Genomic DNA, 19927 nt, shown 5'->3' with positions numbered 1-19927 from the left:
CAAAATCTGACTGCAAACACAGACGACATGCAGGAACAGGCATCGCTGGTCGATGCATGCCCTACATGTCAAAGATATGAACGATTGAACAATTTTTACAATCATTATTGTTAATATCTGACAGCAAATCTGACTGTGTGTATGCACCATAACCTGTAAATAAATATGAGCAAAGTTTGCAAACTGCCCAGTAGACCATTTGCCTCATTCTATATTTGGGCAAGGTTTTTGGCACATTTCTCCTGTAGAGTGTAGATTTTTGTCACAGCTCTACTTACAGACAAAATGTGGAATTGTGCAGAATACAGTAGCAATGCAAGAACAGAATTAAAAAATAGTATCACTAAATGCTGTGCCTCTCTGAGATGGCATGTTAGCCACAAAATCTTGATTGCTCAATTTTGCTCCTTTCTATCTGAAGCTTCCATGTAATGCATTAATGTATGCAGTTGTATTTACGTGAGCCAATCTCTTTATATTTGCAATGGTTAATTGTTTGGTAAAAAAAAAAATCTATATATTTTTGGGGCTTTAAAATGTAACATTTAAACACTATATAGATTTTGAAGAATACAGCAAATTTGCAATACAGACACTACAGCAAAGCCCAGGTTAAGTCGAATATATTACAGAAATGATTTGCTGCATACAGCACTGTATAAATATGAGTACCATAGGGTTTGCTGATAACCTTTTATTTGAACACTTCATATTTTAAGACATACTTTATCAAGATCATCTATCCTCCACAGTTCTAGGAGTACAGATTCAAAGGCTTTATTGCAAACTCAGATATTGATCTGCAAAATGACTGGGTATATATATGTATATAAAAATGTATAAAGAGAAAGATAAACCAATATGAAGTACCATAGCAGTGTAAAATGTGAGGGTGAATTATGTGGAGAGATGAACAGGCTAGTCTGGATTTTTCACCAATGTTTCAGTTTCATTCTGTCTTAACAATTTCATAGAGCATAACAATGCTATTTGCCCAATTTCACATTTGTGGAGTTCCTTAGAGAACACTAAAAACTCAGTAAGTCTTTTGTCTTCATACATCAACACATTAACTACTGTGGCTTTTTTCACCGCTTTGTAGAGCCTGTTTTGGGACTTTTGGGCTGATCACACGTCAACAGCTTTGAGTCCTTTTTGTGTGCAGTGCCCACTCAAATTATACCTTGTGCTTTCAGAAGACTGCAGTTTCAGAAAATACCATTCTATTGTACATATCTAATTTGGGGAAAAAAGTTCATTTTTGCCATTGGAATTGCACTACTTTTTAAAAACTTTTTTGCTTATTTTTCAAAAAATACTTTGCACGATATGTAATAGGTTGCAAATTTCAGGAAGTTTTGATTTTTTGGGTGATTTATGTGAAAGATTGTAGCCACTGCATGTATTAGAATGCAAGTACAGCCTAACCCATAAGAATCTTGACCCCACCGTTTTCCATTTAACACAATCCGCTCTTCAAATGATTATAATGTCAAACATACAAATTGGCAGATGTAATAGTGCTTGAGTTGTATAGTAGCTGTAATCATGTGAGAATAACTTGCAGAATAATAAATGGCCCAAAGGGCAGCAAGATAGCTGCTAATGCAGTTATCTTGTTGTGCCTCATGTCTAAATACAGCTAAAAATAAATAAATGGAAAAAATTATATGTGGGATCAAGATTGTGGCATAAGCTTAACCAGCACTTGTGCTTGTGTCTAGGCTGGTTTAGGAAAAACTGGAAGGAAAAGTGCACTTTGTACCTTCGATTCCTCCTTTACCACAGAGGGGAAACCAAAATTGTGGGGATTGCCCCACATGATTCCACCAGCCCTAGGCCAGTTGGCATAAATGACCGGGTCCCCCTCCTGGGTCCAACCAGCCGTAGTGCCACATGTTTGTAGCAAACCTCCAAGTGTAATAAAGGAAAATGATACTTTATTTATTTATTACAAAAACATAGGGTAAATAGTAGAACTAACTTCCAGTTTTAAGACAAGAATGGCACCCCATTTGTATGGGTTGAATTTGTGTGGTGGATAAAAGGAGTACAAATATCCACACAACTTTTTGTATAATATTAAGTTTTTCAGCTATCAAATAAACAAAGAAAAAGGGAGGAAGGCATACACTACCATTGTGTACACTAGACAAATTACCAATGAGGTGTCACTTACCTTTTTAACTTACAAAATAAGTGTCACTTACCTTTTTACCCAATCATGGAATGCACAATAGTTCCCACAAGGTTGTATAATAACAGAAATTAAACCAAATCATATTTGTCCTAAATAAAACTTGTGAAAACAGTTGAAAAAGAGGGATATTCATACACTTCTGAATAACAGCTGTCTTATGACCAGAAAGCTTCCCTAGTTATATGACTTAGAGGGTGCCAGACACACAAATATGTACATCCCATATTTTGTGTGATTTATTTTTTTCATATATGTTATTAGGGCTTTCAAAGAGCCATAAAGGAAAAGACAGGGAAATGATGGTAAGAAATAACATTTGGGAAACTAGACAACCTAGCGCATAAAATGAAGGGTCACTTACCTTCCTAACTCAATCATAGAATGCACAATATTTTCCATAAAGTGACACAACAGTAGGGAATGAATTCCATTTGGAAAACTAGGCCTAATTCAGAGCTGGACGCTATGACAGAGTGCTCGCTCTGAATCAGGGCCGGGCCTCTGGTTTTGCAGAACGGCCTCCTGGCCGCTCGCATAGCTGTGGGTGAACACCCACAGCTATAGCGAGCGGCCATGATGATGGTCGCGGTGGTCAAGACCATCGTGACATCGGGCTTGCGACGAGACCCTTGTGGTAGGGTCTTGTTGCCGCAAGCCCAAGAGTGCTTTCGGCTCAAACAGAGCCAAAAGCACTCCCACTGACATCACTTGTGATGTCAGTGGGGCAAGGCCCCAGATGGTAGGCATTCCCATGGGAACGCCTCCGTCTGGGCAGCCACGCCTCCAGCCCGCCCACCAAAGGGGGCGTGCTGTCACTCAACATCGACAGCACGCCCCCTTTGGTACGAGACCCGGAGCGACGGTTTGCCCGTAGCTATCCGGGTCTCACGCATGCGTACGACGGAGCTGGCTCTGTCATGCGCATGCGCACTGGGCCACCATCGACCCGCTTGCGAGCGCATAGCACTCGCGAGCGGGTCTGAATCAGGCCCAGTGTACAAACTAGCAAATTAAATAAAGGGTTAATTCCATTTACAAAAAAAATTTGAATGCACATTAGTTTCCAGAAATGCAGAAGTTTCCAAAACTGTAAAAAAAAATTTTACTAAATAAAATGTGAGGAAATGAAAATCAAATGCAATACCTTCACTAATAAATATATGTGTCGCAAGTAGAGCGTTACCCCATATGTGGGGCTCACCTAAAACTGAGGGTGCCATACGTTGATAAATGCAACTGCATTAAAATGTTTTCCATTTTTTATATATATCATACAAACATTTAAATACTCCAAAGAGGCACATAGATAAATAATGTAAGCAAAGCTTACCATTTCATAAAGGCTATTGAATGTATCAAACAAGCACCACAAATGATCACCAAGCAAGAAAGAAAAAAGTGGCTCCCTAGTTTGAAAGGGGGACTATTTTTATTTCAAGTGGAAGTAGAAGGCGAAGGAGTGGGGATCATGGCTCCCCATCAATTTACAAAAAAAAGATGTACATTTTTTATGAAAACTAAAGAAAATTATAGCAACTATTTATGTCCTATATCTTTCAAATGGGGGTGTTCCCATCTATTTTAGACCCATTGGGGTCAGAGATCTAAGCTCTTGAAGACATCCTCCTCTTTTCCTAGGAACATAAATGTTATTTATTTCTTGCTTATATATAAAAAAAATCAGCAAGCACTAAATATCCAGTTACTTTACCTTTTCAAATGTAGGTAACACCAGCTTTCCAGTTGCCATAGATAGAGAGATAATGGCGCTAATCAAGATTGGCTATCCCTGGCACATCTATTTTTATTTTATTTATTTTTTTAAATAGAATATACACATGCACATGTGATCATAATAATGGAGGGTTTCCCCTGACCCCAGTAGTCTAAGAAAATCTACAGATAATGATGGTGAAGGATTTGTGAGGAGTTTTAATAAATTGAATGTATACTGGCCAATCATTTACTATTCTCCCCAGGAAGAGTTCCCTTTGGAATAATATAGGGAGAGATTAATGTATTTGTATCTTGTGTATTTGTATCATGTATTATTGTATGTATTATGTGCATGTGTTCAGAGTAATGTGCCCAGCAGCTGCTGTTCCTCACATTACTAATCATTGGGTCATATTCAATACTGTATACGTAACACTAATCAAACAATTCAGTGGTAACCATACATTTATTTTACAATGAAGTCACTGGAAGACCACTGAATTAAATCTATTTTATTTATCTATTACTAACATAAGATCACAGTATATACTGTATGTCCAGATTAGGGTCAAGTAGTTTGAGAGTGCATGTGGTTTTTCAGATATATCATTAATGTAGCAAAACAGAGTCAAACAAGTTTATTCTTCTCGTTATAAACTACTTTGCTAAGAACAAAACACTTTGATTATATATTACCCTGCTGTACAGACTGTATGGCGTGAATACAATACTGTATATCATAAGTGGCTACAATGAAGAAATAATGGCAAAAATGCTGCTTATTTAGTGAACTTAGGGCCTGAACTTAGGGCCTGATTCAGAGCTGCTCGCTAGATGCGATCGCTCGCACGATGTGTATGCAAATTGTGTAGGCAGTGCTACCACACAGCAATGCATTAGCACGCCCAGTATTTCTTGGACAGCAATCACATAGTGTATGCAGACACCCACCAGCCTGTTTTAAGATGCCCACTTGTGCAGGAAGTGTATTCAACCATCGGTACATCGGATGCTATCGCAGCGCTTGAGGTTGACCATACCCTGCCGCAAGCACTGCGAGCACTTCAGTGTAAAAACAAGCCAGGTGACGTGTACTATGATGCTGTCTTATAATTATGCACACCTCTAAAACACAGTTGAGATGCTCAGGCACGCCTGCATTTGCACCTCCACTCCCCTGTTTTTAATGGCCAGCCCCTGTTACCACCTACAAATGGCTTCCCCTGTCACTCACTCTGCTGGGCTGTCTATGTGCAGCAAGTGAATGCATTGTGAACTTTTGCAAAGGTATATGCATACGCACAATGCATACAATCGGCAGCAGCGATAGTATGCATCTTAGCAAGTGGGTCTGAATGAGCTCCTTAGTGTTTTTCTCTTTGTACTGCTTTCATATAGAAATGTAATAGTCGGCTGTAAACTAAATCACATGATTTCATACAAAATGAAATGGGGTGCCATATTCTACAGTGCAGACAGGAATTCTGAAACAAAGAAAATGGTGCCCTTTTTGTATTTTATATTAACTCTTACATGCAACAATATATGACAGGGGTTGTCAAACCAGTCCTCAAGGCTCCAAACAATTCATGAGTTCATGTTTTTCATACCACCTGTGGATCTTTAGACTGTTGTTAGTTAGGAATTAATTCATGAATGAATGAATGGACCACATGTGGATCTTTTAAAATATGACAGAAATAAATACATCTGTCTTGCCCTTGAAGACCAATTGTTGACATGTTAATTTTATTATTTATTTATTAACATTTAATCAACAGTAATTTGGAATTTTTCATTAACGCACTGGCATTTTTTAAGATAATTTTTTTCAATTTGTCTTCACACCTCAAACAACTGCATCATTTTAGCTTTATTAATATTTGTTTGTCTGTATCTTAGTTTTTTTTATTGTAGTAGCATTTCTTTTTACATAGCTAACATTTACTGCAAGTAGGAAAAGCAGTATAATAAAATAGCAAATCATATAATACACCAATACATCATACTGTGCTCTATTACTGGCACAAATAATATACAGTACTGTCCCATTCCTGTTAATGGACCACTGAATTTAAAATAGATTGCAAGTTACCTTAGGGGAAATAGCTACTTACAAATAAATATGCCACCATATTAAAATTGAGATAATTGACTTTCTGTTTATGTGGTACAGTGATCAGTATTGTTGACTACAGTGATCAGTATTTAAAAAAAATGTTAAATAAATTGGCAGCTATAGTATGTTCATTAATGGGATTATTGACTGGAAGATAGCTGCTGTGTTCAGGAAACTACATGATCATAACACATTAAATATTTTCATTTGTGTTTTGCTCTTGAAATTTACATATACTGTATACAGGTTGAGTCTCCCATATCCAAAATGCTTGGGACCAGGGGTATTTTGGATAATGGAATATTCCATAATTTGTAATAATTGCATATTATATTGAAATATCTTGGGAATGGGACCCCAATATGCACACAGAATGCATTTATGTGTTATATACACCTTATACACACACCCTGCAGGTAATTTTATACTATATTTTCAATATTTTTGTGGCTCAAGCAAAGTTTGTGTACATACATGAAATTCATTTATGTTTCATATACAACTTATACACACAGCCTGCAGGTAAGTTTATACAATATTTTTTATAATTTTGTGCCTTAGACAAAGTTTGTGTACATTGATCCATCAAAAATCAAAGGTTTCATTATCTCAGTTATGCCAAAATTATTCCGTATTTTGGAATATTCCGTATTTCAGAATATTTGGATATGGGAGACTCAACCTGTATTTTAAATGCTATTAGAATCACTATCTCTTTTACAAATATAAATTTGTATTTGAGGTAGATTAGGATTATTGGACTTTTAAGGAGACCTGGGTTTCATGTTATACCATATATAGTTTTTCACAATTGTATTTTGCCACCCTCACTTATGTACAGTATTTTGTTTTCACAGATAAAAAAAATTAACAGAAACTTTCCAGTGAATCAACAGGTATGTCAGATAATGACCTATGTTATTCACATTGTTGTGCAAATGTCATATCACATTATCATGCAAATGAAAATGTCAAATAAACTGAAATCTATATTATGTAATAACTGGACACACAGTAGCCAGCTCTGGAGTTGAACAACCTGATATTAGGGGAGTACTGTATGTTTACTAAAGGTTGATTTAATCGATCTTGATAAATTTAAAATCATTAAAAATAGATCAACCATAGTTCAACTTCATTGTTGTGTTTCTGGGGTAAAATCACACATGTATTAACAGACAATTTTTTATTTGTCTTTCAAGTATTAGTTAATGTGCGATTTAGCCCCAGTAACACAATATCAATGTTGATCGAGTTTAATCCATTTTAAAGCTCAAAATTGATTAAAATCAAACTATAGTAAATATACCCAAAACTTACCTCCCTGCCTACTCTGAATTGCCAGAAAGCTCCCAAAAATCAGGTGGCACTCCCTGCCATCTGGAAAGGTGCACAAGTCTGTCAGGGGCCCTTTCACAATCATGCTGTCATGACAGAATCGATATGTAATGCCAGGATGCCACCTGTCAAAATACCGACAGGGGTTGGGAGGGTAAGTATGCTTACCCTCCCCCTTCTCCCCCTAACACTCCCTCTTGTAGCCAAACCCTAACCCACCCCATCCCGCACCATAACCCTAACCCTCCCAGTTAGTGCCTAAACCTAAGTCTCCCCTCTTTGTGCCTAACCCTAACCTCCCCCCAAAACCTAACGCAGACCCCGCTATGCTACCTAAACCTAACACTCTCCCGTGGCTAAAAGCTAAGACACCCCTGGCTTACCTCGTTCGTGCTGGCATCTTGTCTGTATTCCGGCATCGGGATTAAAATAGATGTCGGTAAATCGACACCTTATCTTAAGTTCCATGTCAGGCTTTCACCATCGGGTTTCAGACAGGCGGTATGACGTCCGCCAGTCTGCTAACTACATCCTGTCATGACAATAGGCCTATTTTTTAAGTAGAGGCCTACAGCTTTAGTCTCATCCTATTTGTGCTTTGGACATATGCCCATTGTCCCAGACTGCTAAAAGGGCAATCAGGGGTTATACATGAAACTATCATATATTTAACAAAAATCTAATTTTATTAAGTATGCATTAAAAACGTCTGCACTATCAAGGCTCCCTTATTGATATGTGTATATAGTGCCTAATTCAGAGATTTAGAGAACTTCGATGTTCATGTAATTCTCCGATGATTGAAGATCTGCGCATGCACAGGATCCGCAAAGCATATTTGCAGATGAAGTCCTGCAATGACGCTCACAGTGCCACAGAAGCTGCAGCATGATTGACATGCTGCTGACATTTGGGGGCGGCGACGGGAATTGTTCCAGAAAATGGGGCTGATACACATGTATTCGTTATAGACTATGCTGGTTATATATGGGCATGATGAGTATTCATTACTTTGCTATATGTTTTAGATTCATTGTAACCATATTATGTGTACCCCATTGCTTAACTTGACCTCATGCTGGAACTAAGTTTATCTTGCCCCTTGGAAAGTTAGATGACTGGCTGCTTCAGTCATTCAATAAATTTATTTTTAAAAAATTTTTCATATTGGAGTGCTGGTCTGTTTTCTCAAGACCCCTGGAGGATTTGGGGAATTTGTCACTATATATATATATATATATATATATATATATATATATATAATGGCAGAAGGACTGGCACTCAGAGTATAGCAGTGTGACTTTACCGGGTGCCTCCACGGCAAGTTTGTAGAGTTCCAGAGAGGTGCGGCACTCACGGATGAATTATACAAGCACAACAGGTCTTTAACGTTTCACTCTTTAAAACTGTCCTCAGAATATTCTATCAATACAAAAGACATACCTTTTATATCCCATCACCAACCACCATGTGACTGTTCTGGACGCGGCAAGAACCGGCGTTCACACGCTCCTTGCTCGTCCACTACTGATGACGTCATCCAGGTTCAATCAGCGGCGCACACCACGTGATAAGCCTAATAACCCCATCACCAAGACAACGGATCAACAAAACATCGTAATGATGATCGTATAAACAGAGCGGGATAGACATCGTGAAAAATAGCTTACTTATATCACACCATGTCACAAATAAACATCAATTATAGCGTGGCATATCATTCAGTGTACAATTCACTTAATTCAAGTACAAAGGCGTCACATTATAGGTATTGTATCAAAATAACCATCATTACCCACAGACATTATTTTAAATATATAAACATATGCAATACTCATGTAACCTACGTACTATGTTACAAACCTATGTAAACCTTCCATGAGCACCAATTAGTAATCCTACTACACATGTACAAGACATTGCCCATTGAAATGCAATTCATAGACCACTAAAAATTTATATTCATATGACACATGTACCACTCATTCAAAAATTTTTTCAAAATTTTTCAAATACAACCTAGTACTAGCATACCGCATCTAAAGGAACTCCAGTATGACAGAGTGCAGGTGTAAAATCTAGGAACGTAAATTAGTAAAAAAAATTTAGTTGTTAGATCCCACCCATAGAAAGGTGCTCATTCAGCCCTTTAGGCTGAATGACATCTAGCCTAATAATCCATTGGGCCTCCCGTCTCAATAGCAGTTTATCTCTATCACCCCCTCGAACAAGCGGGGGCACGTGATCGATCATTCTGTATTGCAATGATACCAGAGTGTGATTATGCTCTTGAAAATGTCTGGCTATGGGTTGATCACTAGACCCATTTAGGAGAGCTGCTTTAATTGCAGACCGATGACCGGCCATTCTCTCCTTGAATTTTCTCTTTGTTTTCCCTATATATGAGAGGCCACAGGGACATAAAATTTGGTAAATCACATATGTGCTATTACATGTAAGATGATATTGGATAAACATCTTTCTCCCCGTATGAGGATGGCAAAAAGCATTACCCGGTATTAAAAATTTACATGTAACACATGTACACCTGAAACAACCAAGCTGTTTTGTTGACAAAAAATTAGAAGGTATCAACGTATCTTTAGAACTATAATTAGTTTTAACAAGAAAGTCCCAAAGATTTTTCCCCCTAGAGTAACAGGGCATGAGATTAGCATCACCTAGCCCCAACTCAGGATCTGATGTTATTGTGGGCCAAAGTTTCCTTGAAGTATTGTTAATAATTGGTGAATGGATGTTATATCTCGTGACCCAAGGGATTTTATTTAATTGACCAGTTCTTACTTTCTTAGAGAGTAATTCCTCCCTATTCATAAGGAGAACCTTTTGTTTAGTTAATATTAGTTGATGCTTATTATACCCTCTGGCCACAAATCTGTCTACCATATCATCAAATTGTTCAGATGCTTTAGCCTTATTGCTATTAGTTCAAAGGACCCAGATCATTTGTGAATATGGCAATCCTGCCTTGAGTTTTTTTGGATGGCAACTCTGATATTGCAGTAATGTATTCCTATCAGTAGGTTTTGAAAAAAGTGTTGTCACCAATTTATTCCCATCCCTACTAACTCTAACATCAAGGAAATCAATTGTCTCTTGACTCATATTGTAAGTAAATTTTACAGGGTTATCTGTTACATTGTGTGCTTCAATGAAGTTTGTAAATTTATCCTTAGATCCCTTCCACAAGATAAAAACGTCATCTATAAATCATGAGTAGAATAATATATCAGATCTAATATCCCTGTTCTGAAAAAACAATATATCCTCAATTATAAACATATATGAATTGGCGTATGCCGGGGCCACCGATGAGCCCATCGCACATCCCTTAATCTGCAGATAGTATGTACCATCAAACAAGAAATTTTTTTTTGTCAATATGAGCTCAAGTAATAATACATATATATCAATCTGAATAGGGCTACAACAACTGCTATCAGAGATTAATTGTCGCACTGCATCCACACCATCAGAATGTGGAATAACAGTGTATAGACTAGACACGTCTGCAGTTATAAACCACATATTCTCAGTTAGGGTATTGCATAATTTCAACTTATTCAAAAATGACGTTGTTTCAAGTAAAAAAAAATTATGGCCTTGTACCAATGGCTGTAAAATTGAATCCAGCCACATAGATGACGGCTGGAACAAAGACCCACGGGCCGAGATAATTGGTCGACCAGGGGGAGGAGAAACCCCCTTATGGACCTTATATATCACAGGGGTGATCGGGAATTCTGGAAGCAGAATGTCCATTAGTTCATCATCAATAACCGAAGCATCCTTGGCAAACAATAATAGTTCAGTTAGTTCCTTCTTAAATGATGATGTAGGATCACCAGATAACTTTTGATATATCGTGTGGTCACTAAGTTGTTTTAATATCTCATGAACATATTCTGAATTGTCCTGTAAAACAATTGAGCCGCCTTCATCAGCCGGTCTTATCGTTAAATTTGCATTATTTGACAAAGATTTTAAAGCTTGTCTCTCCAATTTAGAGAGATTGGGGTGTACTGGGGGGCTGGCATTGATACTGGATGACACATTAAACTCCAACGTATGCATAAAGGTTTTGATCGAGGGATTATAAGATAAGGGCTCAAAAATAGATTTTTTTCTAATCTTTTTCAGATTACTCAGTATCATAACATCCTTTGCTGAATCATTAGTTTTTTTGGGATTTTTAAAAAAGAATTCCTTCAGTTTTAATTGTCTGTATAATTGATATTTTTCAACTTGCCAGTCAAATTCGTGTAGCCGATTAGTTGGAATAAAAGACAAGCCTTTCTTTAACAGGCTTGTTTCACTGTTAGACAAGGTGTGTGAGGATAAATTAAGAATGAATTCTTGTGAAGAATCAGAGGTTTTCTGCCACGACCGCCCCCTTTGATTCTGTCCACCCCATCTAGTGAAGCACCTGGTACCAAAAACCTTTGTGTACGAGTCGTAACCCCTAAAGGGCCAGTAGGTTGTCATCTGGAATTTGATTTAGGTATCTCTGTTTCACTATTAGTGCTGTAAAATTCATGTGAGGAATCAGTGTCATAAACTGCATTTTGAAATGTATGTCTTCTAAAAAAAGGTTTTCTCCTATCACAATTCTGTGAACCCCCAGACAACCATCTATACACTTGGTGTCTTTCATAATCAAGCTCTACCTTGCGTAATTTTTCTTTTTTAAATTTGATGAGATCTCTCTTATAAACACAGAGTTAATTGGACAATTTTTCAATCCAATTGAGATCCTTATCCGCTTGTAAAATAGGTAAGTTGATTAATTCAAAGTGCTCAATCTTTTCTCCAATATTAAGTAATTCCCTTTTAGACTGCTCGATCACCAACAAGACCAGATCATACAAACATCTGTTTAGAATCGCTATCCATTTTTTACAGAACACAGGGTCATTACGACCAATAGTTGGACATTTCCTTATTCTGAATCCATGAGGGATTTTCTTTGTTTTAAAATAGTCACTGAGTGATATACCGTGCAATCTAAAGTCAATCTCCTTCTTTTTCAAACGCAATAAATCACGATAAACTAACTCAGGTGCACATGATTCAGCTTGATCATCCAAAGCTTCTTTATACAAAATCTCCTCCACCTCTGATTCAGAAAATGTAAAAGCATCACCCACAGGGTAATTTGCTGGATCAAACACCATTTCAGGTGGATCATTAAGTGCTTCAGCCATTGTCACAACAAACACCACTTAGTGTATATCAGAACAAAATGATACTGTACAAAATATCACAGAAAATGTGTCACCAGTGAAAGTATCAATGCTAGCATAAAACAAAGTTTAGGAGATGAAGACATAAGTAAATATTCTCACAAAGAATGGGACTCTGGTGCCTTGTCAAGATATCATAATAGGTATCCAATATAAAGGCAGAAGGACTGGCACTCAGAGTATAGCAGCACAACAGGTCTTTAACGTTTCAGTCTTTATAACTGTCCTCAGAATATACCATCAATACAAAAGACATACATATATATATATATATATATATATATATGTGTGTGTGTGTGTATTGTGAATGATCTCAGCAACTAGTTTTGACAGGCCACCCTATCTATCTTTTAAGTTTTATAGTCTTATTTTGATATGTGTCTGCTCTAACAACAGTGAGTTGGTAATGGCTAATTACCACATTAAAAACATAAAACCAATGAAGTTGATGAGTGAGCGACAGCAGTGCCTATATACTTCATATATTTATATAAATATATTTATACTAAAATTTTGCAAAAAATAATCAATATAAAGTGTCTAGTGCATATGTGCATAGTGCATAGTAAAAACTAAACCATGAGGTAGTGTCCAATGCAATATTTTCAACAGTTATATAAATATTTGAGTCTAATAAATAGTGACAGTGCAGAAAGTTGTATAAAATATATAAGAAAACATTTAGTGTGCATATATAAAAAACAGACAATTGTTAAAATAACTATATACATAAAGGCAAGAAGAGAAATTATAAATATATAGATAAAAAATTGTTCTTCATAAAACAAAAAAGAGGTAGATCATATGCTTATCTTAATGGGATAATCAGAACCAGTTCATGGAGACAAGAATAGTGCAAGACCCAACGCGTTTCATCAGTAATCAGACTTCATCAAGGGGATGTATCAATCTGATGAGGTATCCTGCTTTATATACCCCACTAATAGGGACAATTGGCACTCAATTACGTTTGTGATGTCATTTCCTGTAGCACTTATTTAGCTTATAGTACTGATACAGTTATACAATAACTATCTCTATTGTCTATAATAATTATCCTTTAAAGATTTTTACATTAATCCTATTAAGAAAGGGATTCTATATCTCCTCTGTAGTGCATGGTATCATAATTGGGTGTTATTTCTTCCTATACATGAAGTACTTCCGCCCCATTGTTCATTGGTATCCGGTCTATTGGCTGCTCCTGTTTGGTGTGGGAGTATCATGTGGCACGTCACATCCGCCCTCAGACGTCCATCCTGGCATCATCCATGTAGTTCTTCCCCGTTACTTCCGGTTTCCCGTCCACATGGTGTTTCCACATCACTTCCGCCAGGAGTCTATGGTCAGTATTTCCGCCCTTGCTTCTCCCACAGTGGTCGCCATCTTGCTTCTCCCATAGCGGTCGCCATCTTGTTGCTCATGGGTATATGTTGCAGTTGTCATCTTGGTGCTCCCACATTCTCTCTGGTGTGATCTCCTTGATGTGGTGTCCCTTGTTTCTCGTGCAGTGGTCACCATCTTGTTTTTTGCGGTTGCCATCTTGGTACTCCCACAGGTTCTCTATGAGTGATCTCTGACTTTCAGTCCTATTGCGGCCGCCATCTTTGTATTCCTAAAGCTTCTTCTGACTACTTCAAAGGAGGTTATATGTATCAAGAAGTTTGTAATTCATTCCTGTAAAAAAATAACTTTATTATTCTTTCAGATTTAACATTCATATGATCGAATTCATTGATCAAAATATGATTATGCCCATTGTAATAAAGGCTCTTATTTTTGTTATTTATTTAACTAATCAGTCCTTGTTGATTTAATAAAAAGTATGTATATTATTTATATTATTTATATTAAGCTTGATGCTTCTACGATAATATGATGTATCACATATCAGTCTCTCGCTTTTTGTGCCAAGTATCAGTCTCTCACTTTTTTTGCCAAAAAGGAGGCACTGGATTATATATCCAAGTCCACTAGTGGTAAGTAGGTTGTTGTTTTGATAGATGGAAGTCATTCATGTTCTCATAAATATTCCACATAAGGATTGTGTTCAGTGTAACTTATCTTTGATCTACAGAACCTGGTCTTCCCAGGAGGTCACCCATCCAAGTACTGACCAAGTCCATCCAAACTTAACTTCCAAGATCACACGAGATTGGATGTTCTTTGGATGGTGTGAATGTAGGTACCATGTTAAACACTGTTTCACATCCTAATGATGTAATCTTCAGGAAAAATCTTTGGAAGAATAGTACCATTACATAATTGTCATTGAACCCCAGTGGTTTCAGTGTTCTTGATTCAAAAATCCCTTCCATTTCTTTTTGATAGTTTCTTGGATGGTTTCTTTTAGAGTATATATGGATTGTGTTCAGTGCAACTTATCTACAGAACCTGGTCTTCCCAGGGGGTCACCCATCCAAGTCTGACCAGACCCATCCGAGCTCAACTTCCAAGATCAACAAGTTTGGGTGTTCTACGCATGGTGTGAGTGTAGATACTGTGTTAGGAACTGTTTCACATCCTAGTATTGTAATCCTCAGGAGAGATCTTCAGATGAATGGTGCAATTTCGTAGCTGTCATTAAATCCTAGTGGTGTCAATGTTCTTAATTAAAAAATCCAAAACATTTCTCTTTTTGATAGTTTTCTAGCTAAGTCTCCCCCTCTCTCTCCTAGGGTGACTTGTTCTATTGGTTTGAATGTTAGATCCTCCGGATTGGAGTTGTGACATAATAGAAAGTGTTTTGAAACTGCATGTCCTTCCAATTTATTCCTGATATTCCTTGTATGTTCTTGTATGCGTAGTTTTAGTGTCCTCTTTGTTTTTCCGATATATTTCATACCACACATACACTCCAATAAGTACATTATTGATGTTGAGTCATATATTGTTTAATTTTATATTCTTTTGTGTTTTCTGAGTTTGTGAAGGTTCTTCTTTGTGGATGTAGGAATTTGCATATATTGCATCTCCCGCATTTATAGCTTCCAATACATTGTAGGGTTTGATGTTTATTAATTGTATTGCCATCTGTTAGCATGCTTGGGTCTATTGTGTCTTTTATGCTTCTTGCCTTTCTAAACACTACTGAAGGTCTTGGAGGGATTATGTCCTTCAGGATGGGATTCATCTGTAAAATGTGCCAATGTTTAGTTAGGGTTTTCTTGATGAAGTTTTCTTGGTTGTTATATGTGGTGATAAAGGGAGGCATATCTTTAGTACTATCATTTTTGTCTCTGTATTTCACGACCAGGGTTTCTCGGCATGGTAGTCGACGGGTAATACCTTTGAGGATGCTATGGCGAGGGGCGTCTGGTGGTGGCACTTGTGCCTGGAGGGGAGCATTGGCTGTGCGTGGTTCCATGTGGGCATACTGTCACTCTGGTCTGGTTAGGCCTGGTGGTGCTTCTGTTCCGTTCTGGCATGGGCGCCGCCATCTTGTCTCTGGTCAAGTGACCTAGTTGCCCTATCCTGTTGTGTCACATGCTCCTCTCTGACCATTCACGGGTGAGCACTGGGGATTTAAGGGAGTTCAGAGCTCCCTTGCATTGCCAGTGCAACGTGTTTCTCTGCGAGAGCTGAGAGAGAGTATTCCTGTGCTTAAACCTGTCTATTGGATTCATTGCCTAAGCCTGCTTTTCCTCACCTGCTCCAAACCCTGCTGGATTCCCCTACCTCCTCCATATACCTTTCTACCTGCCTGAGTACCTGAACCTGCTGTTTCCCTGCACCTTGTTTGTTTTCATTCCCAGCTGGACTTCACTACCTCTGTCTGCATCAGCTACAGCTCACCAAACCTGCATTCACTTACAGCTCATCAAGCCTGCATTCTGTTTTAGCTCACCATACCTATACTGGACTGTTCTGCCTGTCACTACCTGGACATTTGTTCATTAACCCTCACAACAGTTATCAAGTGCACTTTAGTGCTATACCTGGACTTTTGTTTTCCACTCCCATGTCTTCTCAGTCCCTTATTAAAACCCCACTTTTTCATTTAAGTCTGCTCCTGTGTCTGCTTCTATCACCACCCCGGGTCCACAACAAATTCAGAACCTAACAGTTTGCACTGGCCACATGGATCCGGCCACGGAACAGGAGTCTGGAGTGGATTTTTTCCGAAGTATTGCTAGCCGTTTGGAAAACCTGGAAGCTATGCAGCACCAAGTGGCTCAGTTCCTGCAAGAAATAACTAAACAACAGGATTTAATTCAGAGCATAGCAACTCGCTTGGAGAGTGTGAAGACTATACAGCGACAGATGGAACAGTTTGTGCAAGACATTGCACGCCGTCTGGATACTGTACAAGCTACTTCAACGGCTCCTAGTGTTCTTGCAGATACTCCTGTCCCCACTCCTGTGATTTCTTCATCTGTATCTACTCCTCGTTTGCATCTTCCCACACCTGATAAGTTTGATGGTACTCCAAAACTGAGTCGTGGATTTCTCAATCAGTGCGATGTGCACTTTACTTTGCAACCCTCTAACTTTCCTACTCCTAGAACCAAAGTGGCTTACATTGTGTCCTTGTTATCCGGCTCCGCCCTAGAATGGGTTTCTCCGCTCTGGGAGCATTCAGATCCGCTTCTGGACAATTACCCAGAGTTCCTAGCAACATTCAGGAGGATTTTTGACGAGACTGGAAGAACTTCCTCTGCTTCCTCCAGTATTATGAAGTTAAAACAAGGGACCCGTCCTGTCAGCCAGTACGTCATTCAGTTTCAGACTTTGGCATCTGAACTCAAGTGGAACGAAGAAGCCTTGACATTGGCCTTTTGGCAAGGTCTATCAGATCGTTTAAAGGATGATCTAGTGACTCGTGAATTACCCTTTAGTCTTAGTGATCTCATTTCCCTTTGTAATAAAGTTGATATACGCTTTAGAGAGCGCCAAGATGAAAAACACAGAGCTAAGCATTTCCCTTCCCCTACCCGTCCCACTCCCTCCCTTTCCGAGGAAGAACCCATGCAGGTAAATCATACCCGTCTCTCTAACGAAGAACGACAGAGACGCTTTAAAGAGAACCTTTGTCTATACTGTGGAGACTCGGGTCACCTGGTGGCTTCCTGTACCCGCAAGCCGGGGAGCGTCACATTTCTAGCTAATTCTGGGTGCAATAAAAACCAGGAAAAGGGAATTGGAGAAGTTCAGTGAGCACAGGATAAAAAGGTCACTGGTATGTAGATATGGATATAATAATGACAGATCCACAATCATAAGAAACAATTAAACCCACTATCCAATAGGGGTATACAAATTATTGTTAGTTATGTGAAGGTGCTCCCCTGAGAGTATGAATTGATGAGAAGAATGAAGGAGAAAGAAGAACTCTCTGGTTGGGGTCACTCTTTACTGATACTAGATTGATAATTAATAAATAACATTTATTAGGTATGTATTAAAATGTCTGCCAAAAAAGAGTACAGATCCTAAATAGCAAAATTAACAAAGATACATGATCAATAATAGACAAAACAAAACACAATACTAAACACTAATATAGGAAGCATAGTGAAATATGAGTCAGTGGAGTGACATCAGGAGAAAGGGTTATATATTCAACATAAGTATGGTCATATAGTAAAAAATCACTAAATGAGCCCCCCTCGAGATGTCGATCCAAACACTTTAATGTTAATAATAATGTGATCATACACAGAAAAAGTAAGTTCCATGAAAATAAAATTCCATGACATATCACAGCAACAACACATATATAATATAATAAATCTCAAAATTTGAGAAAATGTTTTCGTATCACCAGATATCTGTAGAGAACTCTCAATGTATATATCTTCAAGTTAATCAGATAGAAAAATAGTAAGTCTATCATGTATGAAAAAATGAAAACCCATAGAAAAGAGGGGAGACAATGATAAACTTATGTAACAGTCTATGGGTCCACCGATTGCCGTATATAAATTGTTACAGGTACCACAGAAATTAGATTACAGAATGAGTGTGAAAATGTAGGTAAGATATACCCTTTATATGGTGTCAAGGCAACAGCTGCTGCCTGTCATTATGTTCACAGTGAATGACACGTGAGCGTGTTGTCAGACTTACCCAAGGGTATAGAAAAGTGTATTGAGCATCTACTGTTAAGTCTGATGTGAAAAAGGAACCTGGTGTGTAAATAGTGCAGGAACCTATTCAGATCTAGCCTTAATGAGAGTGCCCATAGTAAAAAGTTTTTTGTAGTGAATATATAACATAAGGTCAGGTAAAAGCCACAGTATGTGATCGTCCCCAATGCTGCTGAAACTCACATGTCATATGGGCAGTGGTGAATAGTGAGAAGCCTAGGATCGTGTACTATGGTAAGAAGAAAGTAAAATATTGGCAGCACTGTAGTCCATGTAAGGTAAGTTATGCTCTGGTTGCCTCTGGGGTAGTGCAGGGCTAATCACTCACACATGACAAAAATGGTCAATACGTGCGCCTGGAAATGAAAATAGTGTGGTACCTGATCGCTCTAGTGAGAATCGGCATGGGGTGAACAGAAGTCTGCCATCACCGGAGTCCTCCGCGTGTAGTGCTGTGAGATCCCGCCTGTACACAGCGGGAGTGCACCTGATCCGATACGTGCGTTTCACGTGCCGCTTCCTCAGTCGGATGCCGGTTATCTCACACAGGTGATCTTTAACCTATGTGTTAACCAATCAGAGGGCTAGGTACTACTGTGCATATGTTAAATGCCCAGTGATAGGTCGAACTAAACTCACTCCTGATTGGCCCAATTACGAGAAAACCAGGGAAAGAAGAAATGTAACAATACCACATGACAATAACAATACCACATGACTTTCTGATCGGGAATTATAATGTTATAGCTTAATAATGTTGAAAGACAAGAGGAAATGTGTAAAATGAGAATACAAAAACTCAATGGATCTCTGGACCAACGATTATAAACATTGCTTATATAATTGTATACACTCATTTTTTTATGGTAAGTATAAATAAGAGCTGACAGTAGGAGAGTGACAGGGAGGAGGTGAGTGGAGGGTAATTAAAGAATTTGTATATATAGAGAGTCACTGTATTATACATTAAGCAAGTGATAGAAAGGAATGATGATAATGTGAATAAAGTGAAAAAAGTGAGAAAAAAGTGTGTATAAATACGATATTGGTGAATTAATATAAGGGGTAACGGGAATGATTATCCTGATTTAGGATGAATAGTGGAGACTATGTGCTTGTAATGAAATAAAATTATGTATATATGAATAATGAAATAAGAATAAACTAAAATAAAACAAAAAATAAAACCAAAAATAAAATA

General features: G+C 38.0%; 1 protein-coding gene and 1 pseudogene across 2 annotated transcripts in view; one reads left to right on the top strand and one right to left on the bottom strand.

The window, feature by feature from the left end:
• SNTG1 (syntrophin gamma 1) overlaps positions 1-19927 on the top strand; it is a 709317-nt gene that overhangs the window by 644101 nt on the left and 45289 nt on the right. For both annotated transcript variants that reach the window (XM_088469763.1, XM_088469762.1), the window contains exon 15: positions 6893-6931. In XM_088469763.1, coding sequence (XP_088325889.1) covers positions 6893-6931 — 39 coding nt within the window. The remainder of the gene's footprint in view (positions 1-6892; positions 6932-19927) is intronic.
• Positions 14706-14824, bottom strand: LOC148526817 (5S ribosomal RNA; annotated as a pseudogene).

Source organism: Taudactylus pleione, unplaced genomic scaffold (genome assembly GCF_031769625.1).
Source record: "Taudactylus pleione unplaced genomic scaffold, aTauple2 ptg000093l, whole genome shotgun sequence".
In the NCBI taxonomy this organism is placed as follows: domain Eukaryota; kingdom Metazoa; phylum Chordata; class Amphibia; order Anura; family Myobatrachidae; genus Taudactylus; species Taudactylus pleione.
The sequence above is the reverse complement of the archived record's forward strand: the minus strand, read 5'-3'. Positions and strand labels throughout refer to the sequence as shown.